Source organism: Thamnophis sirtalis, unplaced genomic scaffold (assembly GCF_051295495.1).
Source record: "Thamnophis sirtalis isolate CommonGarterSnake01/CBP01778 unplaced genomic scaffold, rThaSir2_p1.2 scaffold_3, whole genome shotgun sequence".
Lineage (NCBI taxonomy): Eukaryota > Metazoa > Chordata > Lepidosauria > Squamata > Natricidae > Thamnophis > Thamnophis sirtalis.
The window spans coordinates 68,466,397-68,492,633 of NW_028261383.1; the positions used below are offsets into that span (position 1 = coordinate 68,466,397).

The 26,237-nt window shown below is 39.6% G+C and overlaps 1 protein-coding gene across 16 annotated transcripts in view; it reads left to right on the top strand.

Annotated features, from left to right (window-relative positions):
• The first annotated feature begins 334 nt into the window (after positions 1-334).
• WNK2 (WNK lysine deficient protein kinase 2) overlaps positions 335-26,237 on the top strand; it is a 110,960-nt gene continuing 85,057 nt past the window's right edge. For 5 of the 16 annotated variants that reach the window (XR_015695898.1, XM_087709061.1, XM_087709066.1 and 2 more), the window contains exons 1-2: positions 336-530; positions 1,789-2,682. Coding sequence is in view for 15 of the 16 variants with exons in the window: in XM_087709061.1 (XP_087565187.1) it covers positions 1,816-2,682 (867 nt within the window). In the remaining variant the exon portion in view is untranslated. Of the gene's footprint in view, positions 531-1,041; positions 1,083-1,788; positions 2,683-26,237 lie in introns of those variants that run through there. The other 11 variants (XM_087709069.1, XM_087709064.1, XM_087709065.1 and 8 more) reach the window with 6 other exon arrangements.

Below are 26,237 nucleotides of genomic sequence, written 5' to 3' on the forward strand. Positions count from 1 at the left end.
GGGGAGGTCGGGGATACACTCTTAGCAACTGAGAAAGAAGAACCGACTTGCTCATGGTTCCCCCGCGACGCGGGGCGGATCTAACAAGGGCCTCCTCCTCCTCCTAGGCCTTCTCATTGGTTGTTCCAAGATTGCCTCCCTGTCGGTCCGTTAAATGGGGCATCATTAAAAAGGAAAGCCCGGTTTCGGAAAGGTGGTTGGGAACGCGTGCCGGCAGGCTGGCCTGCGGAAGGGGTTCAACGGGCCACAGGGAGGCGCGCTATTTACGCGAGTGGATTATTATTCCTTTCCCCAGAACCTCACCGACGGCGCCCCGCTCCTGCCTGGGACGCGAGGACAGTGGACGCCGCGCGGAGCTGCACGGGGAAAAGGCACCCCGCAGGATTTGAAAGGCCTGAGCTTAGACGCAGGGGCGCTGGGGAGGCGGGAATAGAATAGAATAGAGTCTGGCCTCAGAGGTGGAGGAAGCAAGCACGGCAGAGTTCAGCCTCCACCACCGGCTCTGAACATGGCTGGCTCCTCTCCTCCGGGTAAGTAACTGTCGGCGGGGTTGGGCTGGCGCATCTCCTCCCGCCCTTTAGCTGGGCCGCAGGTGAGCCGCCTCCATTGTGCGGCCGTACAGCACCTGAACCTACTGGGCTGGGACGAAGCGGCCGCAGTTGCCCTCCGGCCAACAACTCCGTCGGCTGCTGCGGATCGCTCCCGGCGCGTCTCATGGCCGACGCCCGCTCCTTTCTCTCTCTCTCGCTGCGGGGACGCGGCAGCGTAGCCTCTCGGCTCCGTTGCTGCGGTTGCCGGCCTCCCAGCTTGCGTGGCTAGTGCTTATCTAAGGCAGAGATTTCGGAACAAGGAAAAAGCGCCCCTAGCCGGGCGGGGCAACCCCCAGCCCCGCAATTCTAAGAGTAGTTGTTAAGCCTTAATGCTGCGCTTTGGGGCTTGTCTGAGCAAACGCCGAAGGTGGCTAGTTCGAGCTTTATTAGCCATATCCGCCTTCTCGGCTTTCAATCACAATATGGCTTTCCGGCGAGGAGCTGCAGTATGACTGAAGTGGGCAAAAGGGGCGGGGGAGGCGGCCGCCCAAGGTGCCTGGAAGCGGGCCGGGGAGGACGGAGCGCGTGAGCGTCTGGGGGCTTTCAAGCGAGGGTGTGTTCTGCGGGAGGGAGGCCGCCTTGGGAGGGAAAGCCGGCTTGGGAAACTGGGTTTCCCTGTGAAAAGGGCCGGGGTAGGGGGTGGGAAGGGAGACTTGAGGGAGAGGGATAGCCGGAGAGGGGCGGGGACGCGTTGGAAAGACCCTCCAGAAAGCTGGGTTTCTACGGGGTGCGCCTCGGCGGCCAGTGCCTGGGATTCTTTTTGGGGTGTGTTCTGAACTAACCTTAGAAAGGCGGGGCGACCTGCATTTCAGTCGGACCATTCACCCCGGGGTGAAACTGCAGTCGCTCGGTTTCCCTTGAAGGCGCTCATCCCCCCTCCCTCCCCCCCGCTCCATAAGAGGCTTCCTCGCTTTCGGCCTTTCTAACACTCGCGGAGAAGCAGGCGCCCTCCGTTTTTAGCCCTCCGTTCCCCTCGGGGCGGGGCGGCTGGAGAGGAGAGGCGGTTGAGGGCGTTCGGAGGCAGGCGGGATCGGGCAAGAATTCCCATCTCCGGGGTGCTTTGGCGGGAGAGGAAGGGAGGAACGGGCAGCAAAGCTCTCGGGGCAGGTGGCGGCCGCCGCCGCCGCCGCCTTCTTGGCCAGGTGAGTTGAGCAGCAACGTCAGATCCGAGCGCCTTTGCTTTTGTTTTGCCTCACAGCTGCTTCGGCTGAGTTTCCGCACGAGGATGCACCGTGATGACTGCCACAAAGCGGGGACAGCATCTCGGGCGGCGCGAGCGGCACCATCTTTTCCAGCAGCCGCCGAAAGCTCGGTTGTAATGGAAACTGGGGGCGATGCCAGCACAGCCCCTCCGCGCAGGGGAGGCGGCGGCGGCGGCGAGTTAACAACTGCTGGTGTAGCAGAAGCCGCCGGTTTCCAAGCGGCCGCCGCTCGCCCACCGGCTCCTGCGGGGGGAAAGGATATGAATATGGATGGTGGGCCAGGCAGCGCTAGTCGAGGAGGCGGCGGCGGCGTGGATCCTGCTGCAGTGCCGAAAGGAGGCAGAACCGCGGCCCCCGCCCCCTTTCCCCGTGTGCCTTACGCCAAAGATCCCAAAACAGCCCACCAGCGCTTTCTGCGGAGGAGTGTGGTGGATTCCGATCAGGAGGAGCCCCTTTTTGAGCCCGCGGTGCCGCAGCAGCAGCAGCCCAAGAAGATCCTCATCCTCTCCAAACCCAGGCGGATAATCGCGGAGAGGGCGAAAGCGGGGCAGAGGCCCGTGGTGGTGGAGGAGACGCGGCCGGGAGAGGAGCCCGCCGTCCAGGTGAAGGAGGTGGCCGCCGAGAGGCTCCCGGCAGGTGACCAGGCGAAGGAGGGCGGCAGCAAGGAGGATGCCGGGAAAAAAGAGGTGCCCGAATCTTCCAAGGATCAGGTCAAGTCCAAGAAAGAGGAGGCCGAAGAGGAGGAGGAGGCCGATATGAAAGCGGTGGCCACCTCCCCCGATGGCAGGTTCCTAAAGTTTGATATTGAACTTGGTAGAGGATCTTTCAAAACTGTCTACAAGGGGCTCGACACGGAAACGTGGGTTGAGGTTGCTTGGTGCGAACTTCAGGTAAGCCCTGTCAAATGTCTTGTCTGGGCTTAAATGCAGTAGGTGCTGGGGGACAAAGTGCATATGTCATCTATGAAAGCTTTGCTGGAACAATCTCCACAGTTTATCCTCCCGGAGCTAACTATAGCTCAGTGTTTTCATTGGTTCCATCCTTCCTCTCCCCCCCTCCCCCTCCCACTGCCGGTTATGCATACACACACTCCCCCTAGGATTAACCCCTTATGTTCTGGGCTTTACTAAGGGCAAGCAAGCTACTTTCTTGTTCTATGCTTGAGACCAGCTAATTTTAGGAGGTCTGCCAAATTATAGGGCCTTTGAATAACCCTTGTTTTTAATTATTATTCAAAGTAATTTTAAATAATTATTTCAGAGAAGTAACAGCATTTATATTGTCATGCTAAGGTATCTGCAGTATATACTACTACAACTCTTGGATCTGTTTATTTGTAATTAAGGGAAATGGGAAGTTTGAGGGTAACAATCCCAGATAACTCAAATGTATTAATGGATGCCAAGATCCATGACTTTTGGTGGATTCAAATTTGGGGAACTTATGGCTGTTTCCAACTCTACCGTGCCTTCCAACTGTACTTCCCAGAAACCTGTAGGTTGCATGACTCAAGAGAAAATTAGGGGACCATACTATCTTTGCTGCTTCCTCTATACCCAGTTTGTTGGTGCCAAGACCTAAGAGGCAAGTGGCAGGAGAATGTACCAATTATTGCTTTTAATATGCTTATACAGTGCAAGTGAAGATGGCAATATTTGCTAGCATCATGTCTGTGGCACAATAAAGGTAGCTGCTTTGGAACCAAGGTTGAAATTTGAAATCTCTTAATGGTGGTGGCAATGAGGTAAGGCTGAGGGAGCAACTCCGGTGTTTGTGGGGGGCACCATCAGTCAATGGGAAAACACTCTCTTTCCCTGTAGGGAGGGGCTACTTGGGGACATGTCAGGATGGGAATTGGGGGGGAGGGGTGCAGGTTTATTTATGGTCCACAATTCCCTTTGTTCTCCTCACTCCATTGAAATCACAAAGTAGTTCTGCAGTTCAACTGAGGAGGAAGGAGTGATTTCTGATGCTCCCTGCCAGCTTTCTGCAAGTAATATCAAGTTGGAAGCCAGCAGGAAATCAAAATCTGTTAACACTGCTCTTTTGCCTACCCATAGCCATTACATTACTCCCCTTCTCCCAGCAAAGTGGCAGGCAGTTCTGCAGGTCAGCCAAACAAGAGGAATGATTTCCAATGGTCTCTGTCAGCTTCCCACAAGCAAAGTCAGTGGGGAAGCCAGTAGGAAATCAGAAGTTGTTCCTGGTCCTCTGCTTGTTTGCTTCACATGGTCATTCTGGTGCTCTGCTTAGATGAAGAAATATTTCTGAAATGATGACCCGCCCAACAGATGATGGGTTGGTTAGTATATGATATTTTCAAAGTGATAAATCCTATTCTTTATGCAGTAGCAGGCTGTTTTATTTTAATTGTAGAATGTACTACACATAGGATGACAGGCTTGTACATGCTTATTCAGAAGTCCTATGGAGGTGAGTAAGTTTGCATACTTGAGTGAGAATAATGGAGTAATAATGGGAAAAACCAATCATTGGTTTGTTTAGACTTGAATTAATTCAACTTTAAAATAGCCTGAATGAACGAAGAAAATTGAATGTTGATGTTTCTGGAACTAGTTGTGTATATAAAAGGACTGGTTTATCATTTCTGTTTTAGACACAATAGTGCCACTTTCTCTCATTAAAAGCTTCTTTACTTAGTTGGTAAAAGGAATGACTCGTCATTAAACGTCTACTGAAATTCTGGCTGATGTTTCATTTAATGAAGTCACAAAGCTGTGGCTAAAGCCTATGTTAAATTATATGAAAACACAACTGGGTGATTACTTAAGTATCATTTTTCTTTTTTTAAACTGGCGTGTTAATCTAGACAACATTTCCTTTAGCATCATGAGAATTTCCTATACTTTGGTGACAATATGAGAATATATATATGATGAAGAAATCACTTGTCAGCTCTGTTTTGCTAACCCATCTACCTATAATTATGAACTGGTCCCAAGATTACCATGAAAACAGGCTGGATTAATCACATTTCCAAGAGACAGTAAAAGCATCCTTGGGGGATTATCTCACAACTGCTGTTTCTTCTAACACAATATGAATCCTTCCTGCCTGATAAATTCCTATCTAAGTAGTAATTGCAAATAAATTTCCTGTCCTTTTAGATAATTATCCTTTTCCTGCCCCATTTACTTTCTGTAATTAGAACGATTGAAAAGACCAACTTCACAACTAATTTGGCTGGCCCCAAAGCTACAAAGTTCAGCCCTTGCTGATTAAGAGTATCAACACAATTTTTTTTGTCTCTAAAGCATCTCCTTTGGAAATCAGATTAGGACCATGCTACAGTTTATCCTTATAGTTTTCTGACCGTCTTTTAATAAAACATAGTTTAGTAGTATAAGGAATAACTTGGATAAATTGTGTACCCTGTTGTACTTCACCATATCCACTCAAAAGATTCAGATGCATTTTGTTTGGAGACAAGGTTAGTATTAGTCCTAGGTATCTCATAAACTGCCTTGTGAAAATGGAAGAAAAGGACATATGTGATTTTCCAATTTATTTGGGCTTGTTCTTATAAAATTTTGATTTATATAATTTCTATAGTTTTATAGTTGATTATTAGCCATCAAATTGTTTTTGACTCCTAGCAACCACATAGATGTCTCCATGGGTGATCTATCTCTAATCTAATCTTTCAGATCTCCCACTGATGCACTCATCACTACTGTAATTGAGTCTGCCCACCTTGCTAGTTTTTCTCTTCTCTTTCCTTCCACCTTTCCCAGCATTAAAGACTTTTTCAAAGACAGAATATTGCCTAAGGTGACAGGATCTCTATGGTTAGAGCCAGTGAAATATTGCATGTTTCTGCATGCATGTGTGTTTGTATATACACATAAATGAATAATATAGTTCAATAAATTTAGTAATATTTCCATAGTCCTAGACTGAGTAACATTATTGCACTGAATAATTGAATGTGTTTGTCAATTCCTCTAGTAAGCAGAAATGGGTTCCAACCATGTAGAAATTATTACAAAAGGGAGCATTTTCATTTGAAAAAGAAGCAGCCAGTAGGTTTTTGACAAGTGATACTTGACAGTATTGCTCGGCCTTGTTTATCAGTATATGTCCTCAAAAACTGTGTCTACCCTTCCCTTAGCCCTTTGGCTACAGATAGGCTATACTCTGGAAGTACTTGGCAACAATAAAAAGTCACTTTTATCCTTAAAAGTCAGGTTTTCATTCTAACATGCCAGAAATTTAAGGATAAGACCCATATCTCTACCCTCATAAAATGTGAAACCCATTTTTCTCTCTGCTGCATGCAGACAACTCAGAAGGACTCTCCATGGTCTTAGAAGAGGCTTGCAAAACTTGGGGAAGAGCCCCACTGAATAATTAAAAATAATCACAGGGCCACAAATGGATGCTTGGAATGATAGTCGGCTGTTCTACAGCTTGCAGAACAGTGGATGTGTGGGAGGAGATTCAGCGGTCAGGCTGGGAAGTGTTGGAGGTATTCAGCAGTGTGTCTTTTGGGGTGGCGGTGAATTTATTGACTTGACAAAACCCCGGAGGATCACACGTCTGCTTAGCAGACTGCTTGTTGTGTAGACCTACATTAGAAGCAGGTGGTTGTCAGGAAATGACTTATGACTAGATGCTGAGCTCTTAGCAATTTCATTGGTAAACCTTTGTGTGTTTTAGGAATACATGGAGCTAACAATATGATACTTTCCTCTGCCTAAGAGTTGACAGAGGCAAGAAGATATAATTTTATTTATTTATTTATTTATTGGCTTTATTTATAAGTTATAGTGTATAATAAAGCTTCAAATATGTTGTTATAAATAATCTTTGTATGCATGTAAATCACATTATAATTTTACTGACTTGTGTGAAATAGATAAGATATCCCCCCCCCCCCAAAATGTAATATGTGAAGTTATGCTTGGGTTTCTGTTGCTAATGAAATGTAATTGTAAAACTCTGGATTGAATATATCATGTCTCAGTATAGGTCCAGTGTTTAGTTTAAATAAGCAAATAGCTAGCAGCTTGTATTTAGATTTTGTGTATAGCTTAAATGTTAAATATTAAGGGAATGTTCAGGAATATGATTGTAGAAAGAGCGACATTTCTTTTCTCTAACTCTTCTTTCTTCAGAATATTTTCACATATATCCCACCAGTCTTTTGATATTTTTCATAATATTATCTCTTGATAATTTTTGTTAAAAATACAAAGCTACTTTCCTTTCATTATAGAGATTTTTATTTAATTGAAGATACTGAATTTATTTAAGAACAAAGATTTTACCATATGAAAATATTTATAGGTTACTTTAAAATGTTGGTTTTATAATATACCATAACTCTTTGAAAACAAGATACATTATTCAGCCATTTATCTATTTCTGAAGTTCTGTGATCCACAGATATAATTTCTCTGTCAATACCCACTTCTTTGAGTTCCAGTGATTATACCTAGCTATAATAGTTTCAGTCACTCTTTTTAAACATTATCGTTGATTTTTCATTGTCAGATCTTTTCCTGATCCTACCTTTGCATTATATAGTACTTTCAAAAATACTTCCAGTGATCAATTTGGCTTTACTTCACCAAGAATTAAACGATAATGACTGTCAGAGGTGGTATTCATCAGGTTCTGACCAGTTCTGGAAAACTGGTAGTGGAAATTTTGAGTAATTTGGAGAACCGGTAAATACCACCTCTGACTGACCCCACCCACATCTATTCTCTGCCTCCCAAGTTCCAGCTGATCAGGAGGAATGGGGATTTTGCAGTATCCTTCCCCTGGAGTGGGGAAGGAATGGAGATTTTACAGTATCCTTTCCCTGCCACGCCCACCAAGCCACATCTACCTAACCATGCCAACTGAACCAGTAGTAAAAAAAATTGAATCCCACCCCTGGACTGCGTGCTTATTACAATATAGTATCACTTTCTGAAAACAAGCCCAGTGGTATTTGGGAAACTATATTGTATTAGGGAAGAGAACTTGATCAGAATAGTATATTTATCTTTAGGAAAAAGATCTACCCTTTCAAACTTTCCCGTTGCAGGAATCGTTTGGTGTCCTTAGAAAGCAAAAATGTAGCATTGCATAATCATAGTGTTAATCTTCTTGTTAGTCCTTCAGCTCTGGAGTTAGCTTAATACTGTGGGTAGAGAGAAATGTCACCCCCCCCCCAAATTAGCACTACTACCGTATATTCCGTATATCCAGGCTGCAACAAATCCAGATAATCACTGGATGATGGTGAAGAGAGCTTTCTGTATCCTTTTGTTTTTAACAACCAATCATCTGGATTTTTGTAGCCTAAATATGGTAACCTGAGGAAAAGACTTAAACTCACGTTTCCCTTGAATAGTAACATTGCTTTATAACTCTTGTAAACACTGCGGGGACACCAGAGAAATCCAGATAGTTATACTTAATGGCATCCAAGGGGCTAATGTTGAGTAGCAGCAGATATTTAGGACAGGAAGCAAGCAGTCATTTGGCTGGAACACTGATGTCCATATTTAGGGGTAAATCAAGCAAAGCAGCTACATAAGGTGGTGCATCTGTTTCTGTCATAAGAAATTGTAACTGTGAGGGATAGTAAGGTCTCAGCTGGTGAGCTTAAAGTGAAATCCTTTAATAAAGAAGACCTAACCTGAATACAATCAAAGGATTAAACTGATAAATAATATAGAGGGATCATTTTTTGGAAACACGAAATTAAGCTATTGTAATTTTTTGTGTGATTGTTGTTAAATGAAAAAGACAAATGCATTACCCAGTTTAGGAATCGAATGTTCCCATTTTTTGAAAGCATAATGTTAAGCAGATGAAAATATTTCAGGTCTTTACCCTACGAATCTGTGGTTATTGATCTTCTGCTTTGCTTTATATGTCAGTTTTCTATTCATCAGGGATATGTCATAATATGACATTTAAGTATCTATATAATTTTTTTTTTAAAAAGAAAGCGCTTAATTCTATCAAGCTACAGTGATACAATTTTTTGTTTTAAAAGTTCTATTTATAATTGTGTGGATTTTACAACAGGGTTTAGATCACTTTTGTAATGTTTGTAATCAAAAAGAAGGAACCATTGCTCACTTATAGGGCATTTACTGTACAGAAAGCTACTGTACTGTATAGAAAGATGCCATTCCTTGGAATTTTCAGGTAAAACTGGAAGGAATCTCAGCCTGGAATCCTGGAGACCTGCTGCCAATCAAAATAATATACTGAGCTAGTTAGAACAGTGATCTGATACAGTGTTAGGTACCTTCTTTCCTCCCATAGAATGGTAAACAACAAATTTGAGCAATTCTATTTTACCAGTTTTAATACTTTCTATTAACCATTAAAGTCATTTCCATATAGATTTCATGGGGTCCCATTATTTTGCACCAGTTTTACACAAACCTTTGGAAAGTTTTTAAAGACAATAGCAAGAAAAGTATGATTCAATCTCAAATCAAGGTATTGACAATGGAATCAGACTTTCTGATAATAGAAATACTAGTTGTGTACTGTCTGTAAAGAAAACAGCTATGGGATTTGTCTCTTATGAAGCAGCCAGATTGGGTATTATTTTGCAACACAAATTAATATTTGTTCCATCAGTATCAGTTCCTGTTACTTGTCCCAGCTTCTGCCAACCTAGCATTCTAAAGCATGTAAAAATGCAAGTAGAAAAATAGGAACCACCTTTGGTGGGAAGGTAACAGCAGACCGTGCGCCTTTGATGTTTAGTCATGCCGGCCACATGATCATGGAGACGTCTTTGGACAGTGCCAGCTCTTCAGCTTTGAAACTGAGATGAGCACCACCCTCTAGAGTCAGGAACGAATAGCACATATGTGCGAGGGGAACCTTTACTTTTACAGTATATGAATATGGGTGTGTTGTTCCCCCCCCAACATATGAAAGGTTATGAGCAGCTAATGAAAGTGCCTGGCTATAGATAAGGCTATGTATCAAGAAGCTGCACCAAAATTATAATTCTTTAGAGATAAAAGTAGGTGCATCCAAGATTCCTATAGCAGTTTCAGTAGCTTTATGGTAGCTTTGCTTTATTTTATTTATACCATCTTTATTATTTTTATAAGTATCTCAAGGTGGCAAACATATTGAATACTCCTCCTTCCCCCCTCCCCCCCAATAACACAACGACCTTATGAGGTGGGTTGGGCTGAGAGAGAGTGACTGGCCCAAAGTCATCCAACCAGCTTTCATGCCTAAGGGACTCACAGTTTCCTGCTTTCTAGCCCGATTCCTTAACCGCTAGACCAAACTGGCTCTCTGTTTGCAAAAGATTTATAGAAGAGAGATTAAACATAGTAAACACTTATTTTTATATTACAAACCAGAGATATTCCTCAATAAAACAGTGCAGGCATCTCATGCATGTTGCAGAACTGCTCTGAGTTTCAGAGAATATGAGCTTTGAAATACAAAGCAATGTCTATAAATGCATTTTCTCATCAGAGTTGTATTGATTTTACTGCAAAAAAATCCTGACTAAATTAACTTTAATAGAGTTAAAATGCAAATAACAAAATTTAAGGAAAGAGATAAGAAGTTGTTACTTAGATGATATATTTCTATATTTTAGTGTATTGGCCCTTGCTTAAGGGAAGAATGCCATTTTGCTTTTGCTTCAGGAAGCAAAATGTCTTAGATCAGCAAAGCTATGGCCTAATATGATAATGTATCAAGTGCTTGAATTATCAAAGTAAAATGTTTCTGTCCTAGATGAATAATAGGAAGCCTTAGAAGGAAATACAGAAGCAATCTGAGTTTAGGCTTACTGTTTAGACAAATTATTCTTTCATGCCTCATTATTTGATATGCGTACTTTTGAGTTAGTTTCTTTAGGCAAGTTTTAAAGTAATGGAACAAATAACGTTTATCAAAGTAAACTATTTCTGTAAAAGATATAAACTAATGGCGAATAGGATTTTAGAAAACAAATGGAGAAAGTCAAAATGTCAATATTTTCATAATAGGAGAGGATGTGATGGTTAAAAAGTAATCAGCTTGATAGAGCAGAGAGTTAAACAAATCTAACCGATAATTGGAATGGTTCCCTTTTGAATCACAGCAGAATATGATACAGCTTCTGTTTCCTTCTTTTTTAATTCGTTTGCTTAGTAAAAAGCAGTATTATCTACTTTTATTACTCTAATTAATTACTGCTATTTTAAAAAATATTTTTAAAAGAACAGGATATAAAGCAGCAGTTTTTCTAGAGGAGTATACTTTTGAACAGTTTAATTAGCAGTATTTCTTCCTCCCTGCATTTATCTAAAACTATTTTAAAATATATCTATTTTTCTGTAAATGTTATTTATTTATTATTTGATTCCGAAGCTTATTTTTCATTGCTTCTTGAGTCTGTCAAGTATCTTTCATTTTTTATTGATTAATATCATTAAAAATATGCTTAATTTCTGAAGTTGACTGTATTTGATTATTGTAACTATTGTGATTTGGTTTATGATTTATCATTCTGAACTCTTGCTTTCTAATTAATTTTTACTGCCACACATTCTGGCCAGTTCTTTCCATTTCTGATACGTTTTATATCTCTTCCTTGCTTTCCTGCATATTACTTGTTTGCACATTGTAATGGTATTTTCCTTCTTGTCATATCTTAAATGTTGATTTCATTTTTTTTCTTTAATTCTGTTATTGATATTCTCTTAGGATTAGAGAATCCTTAAGATATGTTTTATGCAGCATTTACGTACTTACAAGATTGCTTTCATCTTATGTCTGTCATTAGATTTTAAATAGCCTACAAGTCTCAACAAACAAATGTGTAATTAAACAATGTTGAAAACCAATTATAATCATAGAAGCCATGATCCTGTATGTCACTAACTCAAAAATACATCCCATACACAGGAACTTCTAAAGGTTCCTAAATAAGTGTTGAAAAAGCAATGTTTTAAAATCTTCTTAAATGTTAAAATTGAGAGTGCTGTCTTGGAGGAGGAGAGCTCCTATGGAGCAAGCTTGCATCCAAATCATTTCTCATTGCACATACAAGGAGTGGGGTCCTTCAGCAATACTCTGAAGAGTCATGTCTTGCAGACTCTTTGGAGAAAGCCTCAGATATAGCCAGTCATGTAGGGCTTTAAAGCATCTTGAGTTTTACCTGGAAACAAATTGGCAACCAGTGCAGTTTCATGGGTTGTCCTGATTAACATATGGGCCACTATATTTTAAATTTGCAGTTTCTGTGTGATTTTCAAGGGCAGTCCTAGGTAGAACATATTATAATAGTCCACCTGTGAGATAATGAGCTAATGACAGAATGTTGCCAGTACCTTCTGCTGTTGCTGAAAAGGGTAAAGTCCTCATTGGCCACCGCTTTCTCTCAAGCAGTTTCATAATACATATTAAATAAGATGAGGAAGAAGTTGGACAGGACTTCAATTCTCCTTTCCCATGCAATCAACTGGAACCATCCACTTCTGAGGGAAGCAAACCTCTGAAGTGTACCCAATTCTCAACCATCACAGATTAGCTGGGAGAATATCATAGTTGATAGTATTGAAGACAACTGAGAAATCTAGAGGGACTGGTAGGGTGATTACATAATTGTGGTAAGTGCTAGAAAGAATTTGTGACAATCTGGCTGAAAAACAAAACCTTTATTTATCTCAACGAGTCAAATCATATCGGCATTTAATTCTTGCTCAAAGTGAATTTAATGTGTTAATTTTATCATAACATTACAATGTGAAATAACTTTTATTTTAATATATTACTCGTGTACAATAAACTGTCAGAAGATTATGTGGAAAACATTATGAAGAATATTAAGTCCAAAATCTGGTCACATCAGCTAATTACATGGTCTCTTGTGGACAGTCTTGATTGTTAGAGCAGTTTAGTGGAGGAAATTAAAATCTAGTATCTAGACAAACACAAGATAAAAGAGATAGGTATTTTATTTGGCAGAAATACTTAAAGTAGGAAATGAAAAGAACACCCAGGAGGTAAGGGAGCTTACAAGGCCCAGAGATAGGCAGAGGAAAATCAGTCATGAGTTTGGTTTCAGAAATAATCTCAGTAATAACTTTCATATATTATTTTTTGACATATAGTTTATTAAAAAGTGTATGTTAATATGAGTAGATGATAGCTAGGAGGCTTTTTCTGCATAGGGAAAACACCTGCCCTTATCCTGTGTTGTATTTTTATAAGCTTCTGTGCTACATAGAATGGAGTTAAGAGGCTCTTACTCCTGAGAAAGCCTGCATAAAATTAGTTTAGTAAGCAGGAAAGTGTGCATGTCATCCAGGAGTGCTCTTGATATGCGTGTTAAGGTTCCAATATTTTTTTTAAATAAAAAATCTCAAATTCCTGCATTGACTTTGATTATCAGGATTTTAAAATTTTACACACATAAAACATAAATAATTTTTATTTTTAATATATGCCTCTTTTGTGCAATGACCTTTAGATGGCAATATCCATGATTTCATTTCATAAGACATAAATCTTCTGGGAGATTGATAGTCCTGTCAAAAAAAGAAAAGATTGATATGCCTCTATAAATCAATACCTCCCACCAAAATGTATGCCTGAATGGGCAGCAAAGAAACCTGAACCAGAGAACTCCCTGTACTATTGTGCCTTTAACTTTCTTTATTTCCTTTTTTCTACCGATACCTTGTTCTTCACGTTTATTTTATTTATTTATTTATTAAATGTTGCCATCTCACTAGCAAGCAACACAAGAGAGGCTTAAATTTATCACAAATTTCCTCCAAAATTGTCTGTATGTAAAGTTTTGTTCTGAGAGAAAAACTAAATATGCTTCTGGACTGTGTGCTGACAGTGAGATGGAGGTGACATTAAATGGACATGCACTGCAAACAGCATCAATAAAATGCCGTGGCAAGCAGAATGTGAAGATGAGTGCTCTGTTTGTGAAGTTTGGTATTTCCACCAGATTATAATTGGCTGCTGTCCCGGGAGGTTAAGTTGGCAGTGTAGTCCCATTCTCCCATAGTGTGTCATTATTTAGTAAAAATAGGCAAGCAAGCATAAATGTGTAATTTTAATGAGATGCCCTTAATTTATCGGACCTATCCAATCCATTAAACAAGTAGGCTTTAAAAAAAAAAAAACCACAAACTTTTCCTTCTGGAATGTTATTTTTAATATTTAGCTACCTTGAATGCTGCACTAGCACTGCATAATTTTGTTTTATATAAATTAATAAAATAATCACTACGTTTGATTGCAGAAATTGCACAACCAATTTTGTTGTACACATGATGTACAATGACAATAAAGCCTACATTAATTTGTATAAATATAAAACAGTAATCAGTTTTGTAGCTTAAGTTGTCATTCTGTGAGTTCAGGCCTTCTATGACTTGTGTAAGCTCTGTTTTCATTCTTTGCAAATATTAGATTCAATAATTGGATTCTGTTTGTGCAAGCTTGTGTACAAGTGCTGTTTTCTGTCATTGTGTTTACACTATTCTGCTGTCTCATTGTAAAACCTGTAATGACCCAGTTCTAAAATAAATCCAGGTTTACTGCTAACATTTTCTAGAGTAGAGCTATCTGTGTTCAATATAACATTTGGAAATATGTTGGGAGAATGCTTGGTAGAGTATTGCCAAAGTATTAGAATTAGATGTATCTCTTTATTTATTATTTGCCACAGGTTAGACTGGGATATTGAAGTTCAGTTGATTTATTAAGATGTCTTGTGAATGGTGTTGTAGGCACTTACAGAACAAATAGTGGATTTCTGAACTTAGTAAAATAGGTTACATGTGGGAGCTTGAAATGTCAGAAAAAGAATGTGGTTCATTGTGCTTTTTTATTTAGAATGTGAAAATACTCTACTTGGCTGTTGCTTACAGAGAATAGGATTTATTGTGGATACTATGTTCATTAAACTTTACCAAATAGAATTATTATGTAGATTGTCTTCCACTAAGTTGTGTAGTAAAAAAACAAAAACAAAGGGTACTCCTTCTTCCTTCTTTGCTGTTACCAGGAAAGTGGTGAAAGGATAAAGCTAGGCTACTTAAATGTGATATGAGAAAAACACTACCACAGTTCCATTCCATTCTGAAGCTCTTTTCTTTCCAACAAGTTAGCCAGGAATCATATTTTTATTGTCTGTTGTTGCTTCTTGTGAAGTCGTGTCCGATCCATCGCAACCCCATGGACAACATTCCTCCTGACCTTCCTGTCCTCTGGAATCCATTTAAGCTCACGCCCACTGCTTCAGTGACTCCATCCAGCCACTGCATTCTCTGTTGTCCCTTTCTTCTTTTGTCCTCAATTGTTCCCAGCATTAGGTTCTTCTCCAGGGAGTCCTTCCTTTTCATTAGGTGGCCAAAGTATTTGAGTTTGATCTTCAGGATCTGGCCTTCTAAAGGGCAGTCAGGGTTGATCTCCTCTAGGACTGACCGTTTTGATCACCTTGCAGTCCAAGGGACTCGCAGGAATCTTCTCCAGCATCATAGTTCAAAGACCTAAATTCTTTGGCGCTCAGCCTTTCTGCATACTACTTAATGCATTCTATTTACTCTCTTTTTATAGACTATTCTTAGAATAACACATAAAATTGAATACAGCCTTCATCCGCCCATCTACAAGCTACTCATTATGTACTAGAAGCTGAGAGATTAAATAGAGGTAATAATGCAAGGTAGAATCTGGGTCGGTCACCGGGACCAAGATTTACTCTTCCGATCTTTCAGACTTGTGCTGGAGCCCATCTTTAGGGAATTTATCTTTATTGGAATACATGCTTTGGGTATTCTGTGAGTCGTGTTTATGTGGTGTATTTCTATTGGCTGAATGCTATGGCTATTGCTATGTTTATGGCTGGTGATTGGCTGTTGTTTTCTTCTGCTACCAAACCCTCGGATCCTAAGTACTTCTTAAACATGACTTACAGAAAACCCAAAGGACGTATTAAAGATGGACTCCAGCACAATCCAAAAACTTGGAGGAGTAAATCTCTGATCCCGATCACCAACCCAGATTTGATGTTGCATCATTATCCCAGGATACGTATATTTGCCTCATTGGTGAGAGGTAGATAATCTTCTGATACAATCCACCAGTATCACCTAAAAAGTTGCAACAGGATAAAAGTGGTGCCACTAGAAAGGATTAACAACAATACTGTATCAAAAATGACTGTCTAAAATTCTTAATTCCTGCAAGGCAGTTTCTATCAATTTCTGAATTTCAAAAGCATCAGAAGATACATAGCAACTTGGCAGTTTTAGATTGTTCTAAAAGAAAAAAAACAGTCTTAAAAGGGAATTGGGAAGGGAAAACCGTAGCTGACAGTTTTCCAAGTTTCATATAGAATATTTTATCTATTTTCAAAATCAGCTGTATTCGAGTCAAGATAATTTGCTCAGATCAGAAGGTGTCTAGTCCCCCAAAATATGCCTTGTATGCCCAGGTAACACCTCTGCTTTGCTAGCTACATTGGTTGCCAGTTTATTTCTGCATTGCATTTCTGAGCAAAATTACAAACAACATATGCTATATATTACAGAATATTTCTGCTGAAATGCTACCAAGACAGTTGAATTAAGCTTGTAATCCTTCATGAAGGAAGAAAGTAAAGGCTCTGTTACAGCCCTGCATAATGTAGCTCAGCAAAACAATAGGTGAAAAAGTGATTAAGGGGGTAGCTTAGCTAGTGAAGAGAGAGCTGTAATGCTCTTACATGCTCTTTTTTATGCAATGTTCAAATTGCCATGATACTGAAGCATTGTCCTTGCACTTGTGAAATGGCTTCATTTTTTGCCTCTGCTCGCAGGGTTTTCTGAGATGCCAGGAATAATGGTTAGCTGATCAGCAAACTTGGCCCCTCCTAGGAAGACTCCTTATCAGTTATCATTGCTGGACAGACCACATTGTCTGTTTGCATTTTTCTGACCAGTGGTCTGAACAAAAATCATTGATTTGCTGTTTTGTGATGAAGTTTGACAAATGGTTTTGGTATGACAGGACTTGTTGATAAACTTTGTCTCTGTGTGAAGAAGCCTCTCAGTACATTTTTTAACTTAAGAATGTGTATCAAACTAGCCAAGCTTGAAACCATACCTAAGACCCCTACTTACTGGTATATTGATAGGACCTGTAAAGGGTTATAAAACTCCATTAGCAAAGATGGAAAAAAATACCATTCAAGATCTTAAATGCTGAATAAAGTCTATAGCAACGTTATCACCCCAAAAAGAATTTACATGGTAGGAAAGTTTTATGTGTTCTATTGGTGCCAGAGGGCCCATTATGCCAGTCAACTCCCCTCATTATTTCCCACATACAGAAGAAATGAAGTTGCAATATTATAATACTAAAATCAGCAGAATCCCTTAAGAAAATCTGCACAGGATTTTGAAAAAGAACAAAGTACTTCAAGCCACCTGATACAGTTTCCTGCTTCAATTAATCTGTTCCTAATCTGCTAGATAATTTAACTATGTGAAGTTTTGTGCAGCCTGAATGACATTGTAATGATTGCTCAAATTTGTAGAGGGCTACTCTGATTACCTTGACCTCCAATAAATTTATCCTGTGCTTGAAGTCAGTTTAAACATCATTTGGCTAATAACAAGCATTAAAGAGGTCCCATAGTTCCAAAAATGGTATTGTTGAATCTTGGAATGGGAATGAATTCACATAAACTTTTCCGTGCACTATTTGAAGAACTATTTCAGTAGTGAAGACTGTGGAATTGTGTCTCATCTCCATCTGTTTACTTTGAAAGTTAGGTAGCAGCTCCCATGAATGAACCAGAGGCATTGTATCTTATCCATGGTTGTGATTCTTACTCCCTGTTAGTGCAAGCCAGTATTACTAAATATGATCATTTTTAGTTTGCGACTAATTCTTTTGATTTCTGTTTGTTCGTATCTAATAGGAATCATTCCCAGATACTGGAGAATGCACAATGTGAATGGAAAACCAAAGACTTTGCATAGATAAGATAACTGGACTATTTGACTGGATGTTTCATTTACTCTGTTGAAAGGAAGGATATATATAAACAAGATCACATACTCTTATCTAGGGTTATGTGTGTACTATTTATTTGGAGTGCACCACTATGAAAGCCAGAAAGATCTTTCTGAATTTTCTTGGGACTGATACCAGAACAAAGAAAAGGCAGCATATGGGAAGTAGAGAGCCAAGTATTTGCATTTTAAAAAGTTTGGACAAGACAGAATAATTGGTACAAGTGTACAAATTTGAAAGAGATGCAGATATGCTAATCAGACCAATGATTGCAGAGAGTATAGAAAGAATGTTGGGGTCCTTATGCTGGAAATATTGAATGAAGCAGATGACCCTTTAGGAATCCAGATTCCTTATGAAGGAAATCCAATGTTGTTTTGAAAATATTTGTAGCAGTGGCACTGATTATATCGACCCACTTGATAAGTAGATAGTTGATGACTTGAAACATGTGGAAGTCCCATGATACCTTAAAACATCTGAAGATGAAATGAACTAATGGTGAAGTACATCCTGGACTGTTGAGGCATAGCTCTAAGATACTCAAGCACCGGGGCATTTGTAATGAAGAAGATACAGCATACGTTGAATGGGTGAAGCCTGCCTTCTTACTAGGCAGTTTTGATCATCATTGCTACGTGAGGCACAGTGGAGAAAGTGTGACTTCTGAGCTGATGCATCTACTACTGCTGCTTTGTCTAATAGTTTGAATTAAGGGGTTCTATTTTCCTTTGTTCAAGTCTTGGTATGAAAAGAAGAGAAGCAATGAGATTGGATCTTGTTACCTCCTACATGGTGTTGAAGCAGTGGTGGATTCCTACCGGTTTGGAGCAGTTTGGCTGAACTGGTAGTGGTTTGGCGGCCTGGGTCACTGGACAGTGACCCAGGCCTGCCACACCCCCAAACCGGTTCTCCGGGCACTGCCATAGGTGCACGTTCTGTGCATGCGCATGTAGCCCGCATCAAGCACGCATGCAAAGTGTATGTGCACCGTGCACACACAAGCGAACTGACAGTAGTGCCTGCCAGAACACACCTCTGTGTTGAAAATGTTAAAAAAAGTGAGAGGGAATATACTAAAAACTTGTATGGTATTCAGGGGAAATGAGCCTTAAGGGGCTATGGTTATATATATATGGAGGAACGAAGGAAGAAAAATAAATGGAGGAGGGCATTAAAAGTAAAGAGTAAGCTTAGCTAGGGGCTTCTGCAATGATTGGAGGAAGAACTAACTGGAAGTTATTCTGTTACCATCTTGGGGCTCAAAAGAAAATTCTTCTTTATTTCTATTATTTGGAACAATGGGGAGAATAAACCAGCTAAAGATCATTTATAGTCCCAATGTGGGGGAGAAAAGGTCCATCTTGGTCCTATGATTTTTGTGTATTAAAAATTTACACATATTGAAGTATGTTGCAAAGTCCTTTTTATGCAGCCATATTTTTATTGCATTTTTTCAAATACATATATTTAATTTCAGTGGAGACAGCAACTGATGCATTAATTAAAATGTCTTTTGGTTTAGAACATTTTTGAAGCATTTATGGCCCTTTATGAAGTGTCAGACAAGTTGCAGTGCTCAAGCTTTATGAGTTACAGAGAGCAACACACAAATCATTTCTATTTAACTGCATTTTGATTTTGCAATTAGCAATCAGTTTTGGAGTTGAATATAGTTGTCCAAAATAGTTGCTTTACAATTCTATCATTTTAAGAATACCTATTATATATCTCTAGATATTATATTCTTTCCTTAATCTGAAAAATCTTATCCCCTCCCTTTTTTTAAAAAAAAAGTTTGGGACTAAATGTCACATATCACACAACATTTAAAAGCTCTTTTTTGCAATTTATCACACCAGGATAATGCATTCTTTCCACAGATAAAATATCTAGTGTGTTTCTGAAACAGATGCACATTTAATATGTGAGCATTCATATATAATTTAAACAGGGAAACAATGCCACTTCTATTCCTGAACATTTTTTGGCTCTGATGCTGATGGCAGTGAGTTGCTATAAAACTTGTTTTTTCCCAAATTTTCACTCACTAACATCTGTATTGCTTTTTAATTTTTGAAAAGGTTTGAAAAATAAGATTTCAGTCCCCATGCTTTTCAATGTACATCAAAAAGAGATAATTTTCCTTTTAGCAAATTTGAAGTGTCCTAGCCCTAGTTCATCATTGCTCCCATCAATAAACTGTTGTATTTGACTTTATATTCATCAAGTACTTTAGAAAAGTATTTAAATCAAGTTCACACTGTTCTGATACATGACATTACTGCTCTGAGCTTATTTACTATCCAATTTAGTGCCTGTCCTAGTTTAATGCATATGCTCAAATCCATATTTATTAGTCATATTCCCAAAGTTTCACTGCACCCATTTAAGTAGTACAGGTTATCTTTGTTTAGCAACTGCCTTGTTTAGTGACCATTTGCAGTTATGATGGCCTTGAAAAAGTAACTTTGTGACTATTCATTACATTTACGACCTTTGCAGATCTGAAAAGCAAGGAAAGGTGAAGTAAGATTGTAGCACACTCACAGTTTACTTAATATTCAAGTTGCAGTGAATAGTTGTGATCACTAAAATGAGGACTAGCCATTTCTTCAGTAAAATATTCTTATGTAATTAAGTTTTTGAATTAGACATAAATGCTACAAGTTCTCAGAGTCTATGAAAAATCTTGATAATGTCAAAATGTTAGCATGAGCATGATATCATTATCTAAATGTATCTAATTTATATAATTACTTTATAGTTTCCAACTGAAATATATAACTCATAGCATTTCCATAATGATATCACTCATGTCAATATTTCTTACCCTATCCCTGATGGATGACTATGAACTCTGCATTTCCTGAATGTAATCATAGAGGGGATGTGAGCTAATAATACTGCAGCTCAAACCAGACCAAACTAGGCAGATATAGTAATGAAAACTAATCTGTGATTGGTGATTCAGTATTGGTGATGATACATATGCTGTGATACAAGCTAAAGGAGCAAGTTTGTGGTCCTGGATTAAATACTGCTTTTGGCCTTTGTTCAGCTTTAATTGGTTCTTCTGCTTTATTTTTATAGAATTAACTGGTTATAGTGCTATATATTTTGGATCACTTCAAGCTTTATATAACTGCAATGAATTATCAGTAGGACTGTCCATTAAAAGTGTTTGGAAATTGTTTTATTAAAACTAATATTCTACAAACTATATTACACCGACTGCACTGATTTCTAATTAATTTGTATTCATGCGAAGTGCTGGCATTTAAGTATAAAACCTAAACCATTTAAGATATCTACAAGGACACTTCTTTCATTAACCTGTCCGTAGATTACATCCATTATTGGAGGGCCTGTTTTTGTTATCATCACCTAGGAGGTTTGAATAAGAACCTAATTACTTCATTTCATTTCCAATAGCATTTTTATATTTGTTGAGAAGTTTTAATTTTTTTTTTATTATTTGAGAATACAACAGAATACAGAATTGGAAGGGATCTTGGAGGTCTTCTAGCCCAAGCAGGAAACTCCATATCAGGGCTGTACTTGCAGCCCACGGGCCAGAGGTTTCATGTGCTGGCCACGCTTCCTCTTTTAGCAAAGAGGAAAACTCGGCACACCTCCTCTTTTAGCAAAGAAGAAAAAATTCCCGATACCTCATGTGATACAACTGTGATTATGATGCGAGTTTGACACTGCTGCTCTATATCATTTTAGACATATAGTTATCCAATCTCTTCTTAAAAACCTCCAATGTTGAAGCACCCACAACATCTTGTTGTTCTCACTATCAAAACATTTCTCCTTAGTTCTAGGTTGGTTCTCTCTTTGATTAATTTCTATCCATTGCTTCTTGTTATGCCTTCAGGTGCTTTGGAAAATAGGTTGACCCCCTTTTCATATCTCGTTCTTGCAACTGTTCTTCATATGTTTTATCTTCCAGTCATCTAATCATCTTTGTTGCTCTTCTCTGCATTCTTTCTGGAGTTTCAACATTTTTTTATATTGTGGTGAGAAAAACTGGATGCAATATTCCAAATGTAGTCTTACAGAGGAATTGTGTAAGTGGTGAGAAGACTGTAGCTTAGAAGGAAAAATTACCTAGAAAATTCATGCAATTCAAGGAAATAATTTAATATCTTACACATATACTACATATATAACCAAACTAATATAACTAGTCTGACTGTTAAATATTTTGGCTTATGTTGAAGCACAGTAAACAGAGTCTATGAAGACATATATGAATTATCTTTTATCATGTAATTATTAGAGCCACATACATTCCATGATCGTTAAAATATGTGTTTTATAGTGTACTTTTGAGGCAAAAAATAAAGCATATATTATGTAGCTCTTACTGAACACTTCCATAACTTTATGAAGCTCTTAACATTTAGTATCTTTTGAAGGACATGTTTTTACCAAAATTAATTATTAATAATCATGGTAGATTTTATATTATTATTATTACAAATATTGAAAAGTCTGTTAATTATAAAATTCTGTCTGTTTGTTACCAGCACCACCCCTTTCTTTTCACAATGAAGACTAAACTAGTTTAATATATCTATAGATAAAATTACGTGAAACATTTAGAGCACATTTAGAGAAACATTTAATGGTTGAAAACCCAACTTCCTTTTGACAACCTTTTAAATTAAAACCCTGGCTTTGTATGTCACGACTAATGGTTTCCATTAAATAAATATAAAGCTTTTGAAGAAGCATGACAATTTATGAATTCACAATATGCAGGCAATAATTACAATGCTAAATCTTTTTAATGAAAGATTTAAACCTGTCATTTTAAAACAGTATTTTTCTAATCCCAATTGGTAACCTTGCGTAACAAGAGCAAAACATTGTTTCAGCAGTCACATCACCTAAGATCAGACTTGTTCTTCAGGGATTGTTCAAATTTAAGACTTGTACAGCTGTTAGGTACCATGTTTTCCCCAACATACAACATGTCCTGATAATAAGGCCACATTTTTTGGGTGGGCAAAAATGTAAACCCTCCCCTGAAAATAAGCCCCCTGAACAACCCCCCTCTGGCCAGGCGGAGCGCCACTCACTGACCTAGTGGTATCCCGAAGGCGCCAAGCCGCAGGAATAAGGTGGGGGGGGCAAAGGCTTGCATTGCTTGGCGCCTTCGGGATACTGCTAGGATGGTGAGCGGTGCTGTGCCCAGTTGGAGAGAGGGGTTGCTGGGCAGTTGCACTCTTGCGAGTGGGCTCCCAAAGAGCCGGGCACAGCCTCAGGGTCGAACGGCTGTGTTGTGCTGTTGCAGCAGCTGAGCAGCGCCCAGCAAACCCCCTTTCCAGCCAGGCACAGCACCATTCACTGACCGAGGGGTATTGCCAAGCCGCATGAGCGCCTGTTCACCGCCCTCTGGCTTTTGCGGCTTGGTGCCTTTGGAATGCCCCTAGGTCAGTGAATGGGGCTCTGCATGGCTGGAGAGGGGGGTTGCACGAGCAGCTTTTCCGCTCCCTGCTCGCGTGCCTCCCAGCCTCATGATGCCCTTGCCTAACTCTCCCTGCAGAGCCAGGGCATCTCCACTGCCACCTGCTACTGCCGCATGGCTTTTTCTGCGGCTTCCAAAGCACTGAAGTAGGATGCCGAGTCTTCCGGAAGTTGCCACTCTGGGAATACACTCTATGGTTGTACGCTCTGGGAGTACGCTCTGCCGGCAACCAGCCCACAACCATACTCCCAGAGTGGCCGCTGCCGGAAGACTCGGCTGCAGATCTCTGGAGTTTGGAAGCCAGAGAATAGGTTATGTCAGAGCGCCGCCACCACAGCCTGGCCCTGCAGGAAGAGCTGGGCCAGGGGATGGTGAGGCTGGGAGGCACATGAGCTGGGGACGGAACAGGCACTTGCACAACCTCCCTTTCCAGCTGGGCAGAGCACCATGCCCTGACCTAAGGGTATCCCGAATGCGCCAAGCCGCGGGAGGGAAGGAATGGCAGAGAACCACGCGGCTTAGCGCCTTTAGGATATCACTGGATCAGTGAGTGGCGCTCTGCCTGGCTGGAAAGGGGGGTTGCCGGGTGGCTGCTTGTGAGAGTGGTCAACTCATGGCTCGTGTGTTGCATTGCTGTGACAGCACAACACAGCCGTTTGACCTTGAGGCTGTGCCTGGTTCTTCAGGCACCCGCTCACAAGAGCAGCCACCTGGCAACCCCAAAACCATAAGCCACCCCAATAATAAGGGCCAATCAATATTTTGGGGGTCAAAAGAAAATAAGACCCTGTCTTATTTTCGGGAAAACACGGTAGGAGATAGCTTGAACTCTGAATGTGCTATTAGTGTTATTTCAAAATGATTGAACCTGTTTATACTAAATGGTAATAAATAAAAGAAATACCTACAATGTGTGCATAGTATTAGACCAGGGCTGTCAAACTCTTGGCCTGCGGGCTGAATATGTCACACGCTAGCCTCCCCCCCCCACACACTTCCAGTTTAGCAAAGGTGCGGTGGAAATCCTGATACGTCACGTGATGCTGGAAGTTTGACAATACTGTGTTAGACCATCACTATCTAGTAAGTAAAGCAATATAATTAACTGTTGTACTCAGTGGTGGGTTTCAAATCCTGTTCCAGCTGGTACAGTTGGAACAGGGCTGGTGGCGTCCTCATGGATGTGCACAGTGTGTGTGCGTCTTAGCACCTCCATGATGCTGTACGATGTTTCAGCTGCTCCATGGAGCGTTGCGCAGGTGCTGTACGCGCCATTCGCGTGCACGGCAGCTCAGAAGCTTTAAAACACAGGTAAGGAGCTCGGGCGGGAGGGTAGGCCCTCCGGAGCACTGTACCGGAATGGTATCCAGTGCTCTGGGCTGGCTCCAGTACGCCCATAACCCATCACTGGTTGTACTTCATGATTCATGGTGAAAGCATCTTGTCTTTTTATGTACACTGAGAGCAAATGCACCAAAGACAAATTCCTTGTGTGTCCAATCACACTTGGCCCATAAAGAATTCTATTCTATTCTATTCTATTCTATTCTATGAAATTTCAGCAAGAAAACAACCAAGTTGAGAGAGCACCAGGAATCCCACAGTTAAACCCTGAACTACAAATATTCTCTTCCATTGAGGGAATCCTTTCTGCCAACAGAATATGTTGGTAGACAGGAAATTGGTCCTAAGTCCCTTTTTCTTCAATGCCATTTTAATTTTGAATTGAATTGTCACTAAATGAATAGTTGTAAGTCAAAAACTACATGTACTACCTCTGAGTCATGTCCCACCTACCTTATATGCATCCTCTTTTTTCTGTATTCTGTTAGATAAAGCTCAATGTTAATTTTATCAAGTTCTTTCTTCACTTTGAGCCCCCCCCCCTTTTTAAAAGAAATTCGTGTTTTATTTACAGTTTTCCTTTCACAGCATACATATTTTGTGGACAGTGTATTGACTGGGTCAATGTCCTTTTAAAACAATGCTAATACAAATAAGTATATATAATCCTAATCTTCCAACTTCAACAATAGTATCCTATCTTTCTCATATTTTCCATTAATTCATTTAAGAATAAGTAACATTTCTTTTCACCATATATTTATTATCCCCTATTAAGTCACTTATATTTAATACTTTAAAAATTACTCATTATTCCACTATAATTTCAATATCCCAAATATCTAGAACTACTAATCAAACCAAATATTAACAAAACCTAATCAATCCCGGGATTATATCTCAAAATCCCCTCAATTTCTAATCCTTAAAAGTTTTAAGTTCACAATATATTTTAACACACTGTTAATATTAATTATACAATTAAATTACCTAATCCTAAACTTCCACCTTCTACCCTTAGTTTACTTTTGAATATAATAAATTCTATTATCTATTAGTATTAGCTACCATTTCCCCTATTTATATTTTCAACTTTTTCATTTTATTAATATATTTTATCACTATCCACAATCTCTTAATCTTTTTGGAGTTCCATCATCTATTAACTTTTTAATGACCTTTTTCTTTCTTTCTCTTGGAATCTTATAACTTTTAAAAATATTTTATGCCTACTGAATATTCCTTTTGGGTTGCCCTTTATCTTTCTGCTGCTTCCTTTAAACACCTATTCAAAAGTCTGAGACTCCCTTCTGATATGTTAGCAATCCGCCCATCCTCCCAGCTTGTAATGTGCAAACTTGAGTCTATACTCAAGATGATAAGCATCTACAGTTTTAGATTCACAGTTTAAGACCGGTGAAAGCTTAATTAATCTACTCCTAAGCAAGAATCTAAGAATTATTTATTTTACACCTATTATTTATTACTATTTTAAATGTATTGACTGCCCAAGTCCAGGGAACTCTGGGCAGTGTACAAAATTAGAGAAAACATTAAAACAGCTAAAAACATGGAGTCAAACATACAGACCAAAAT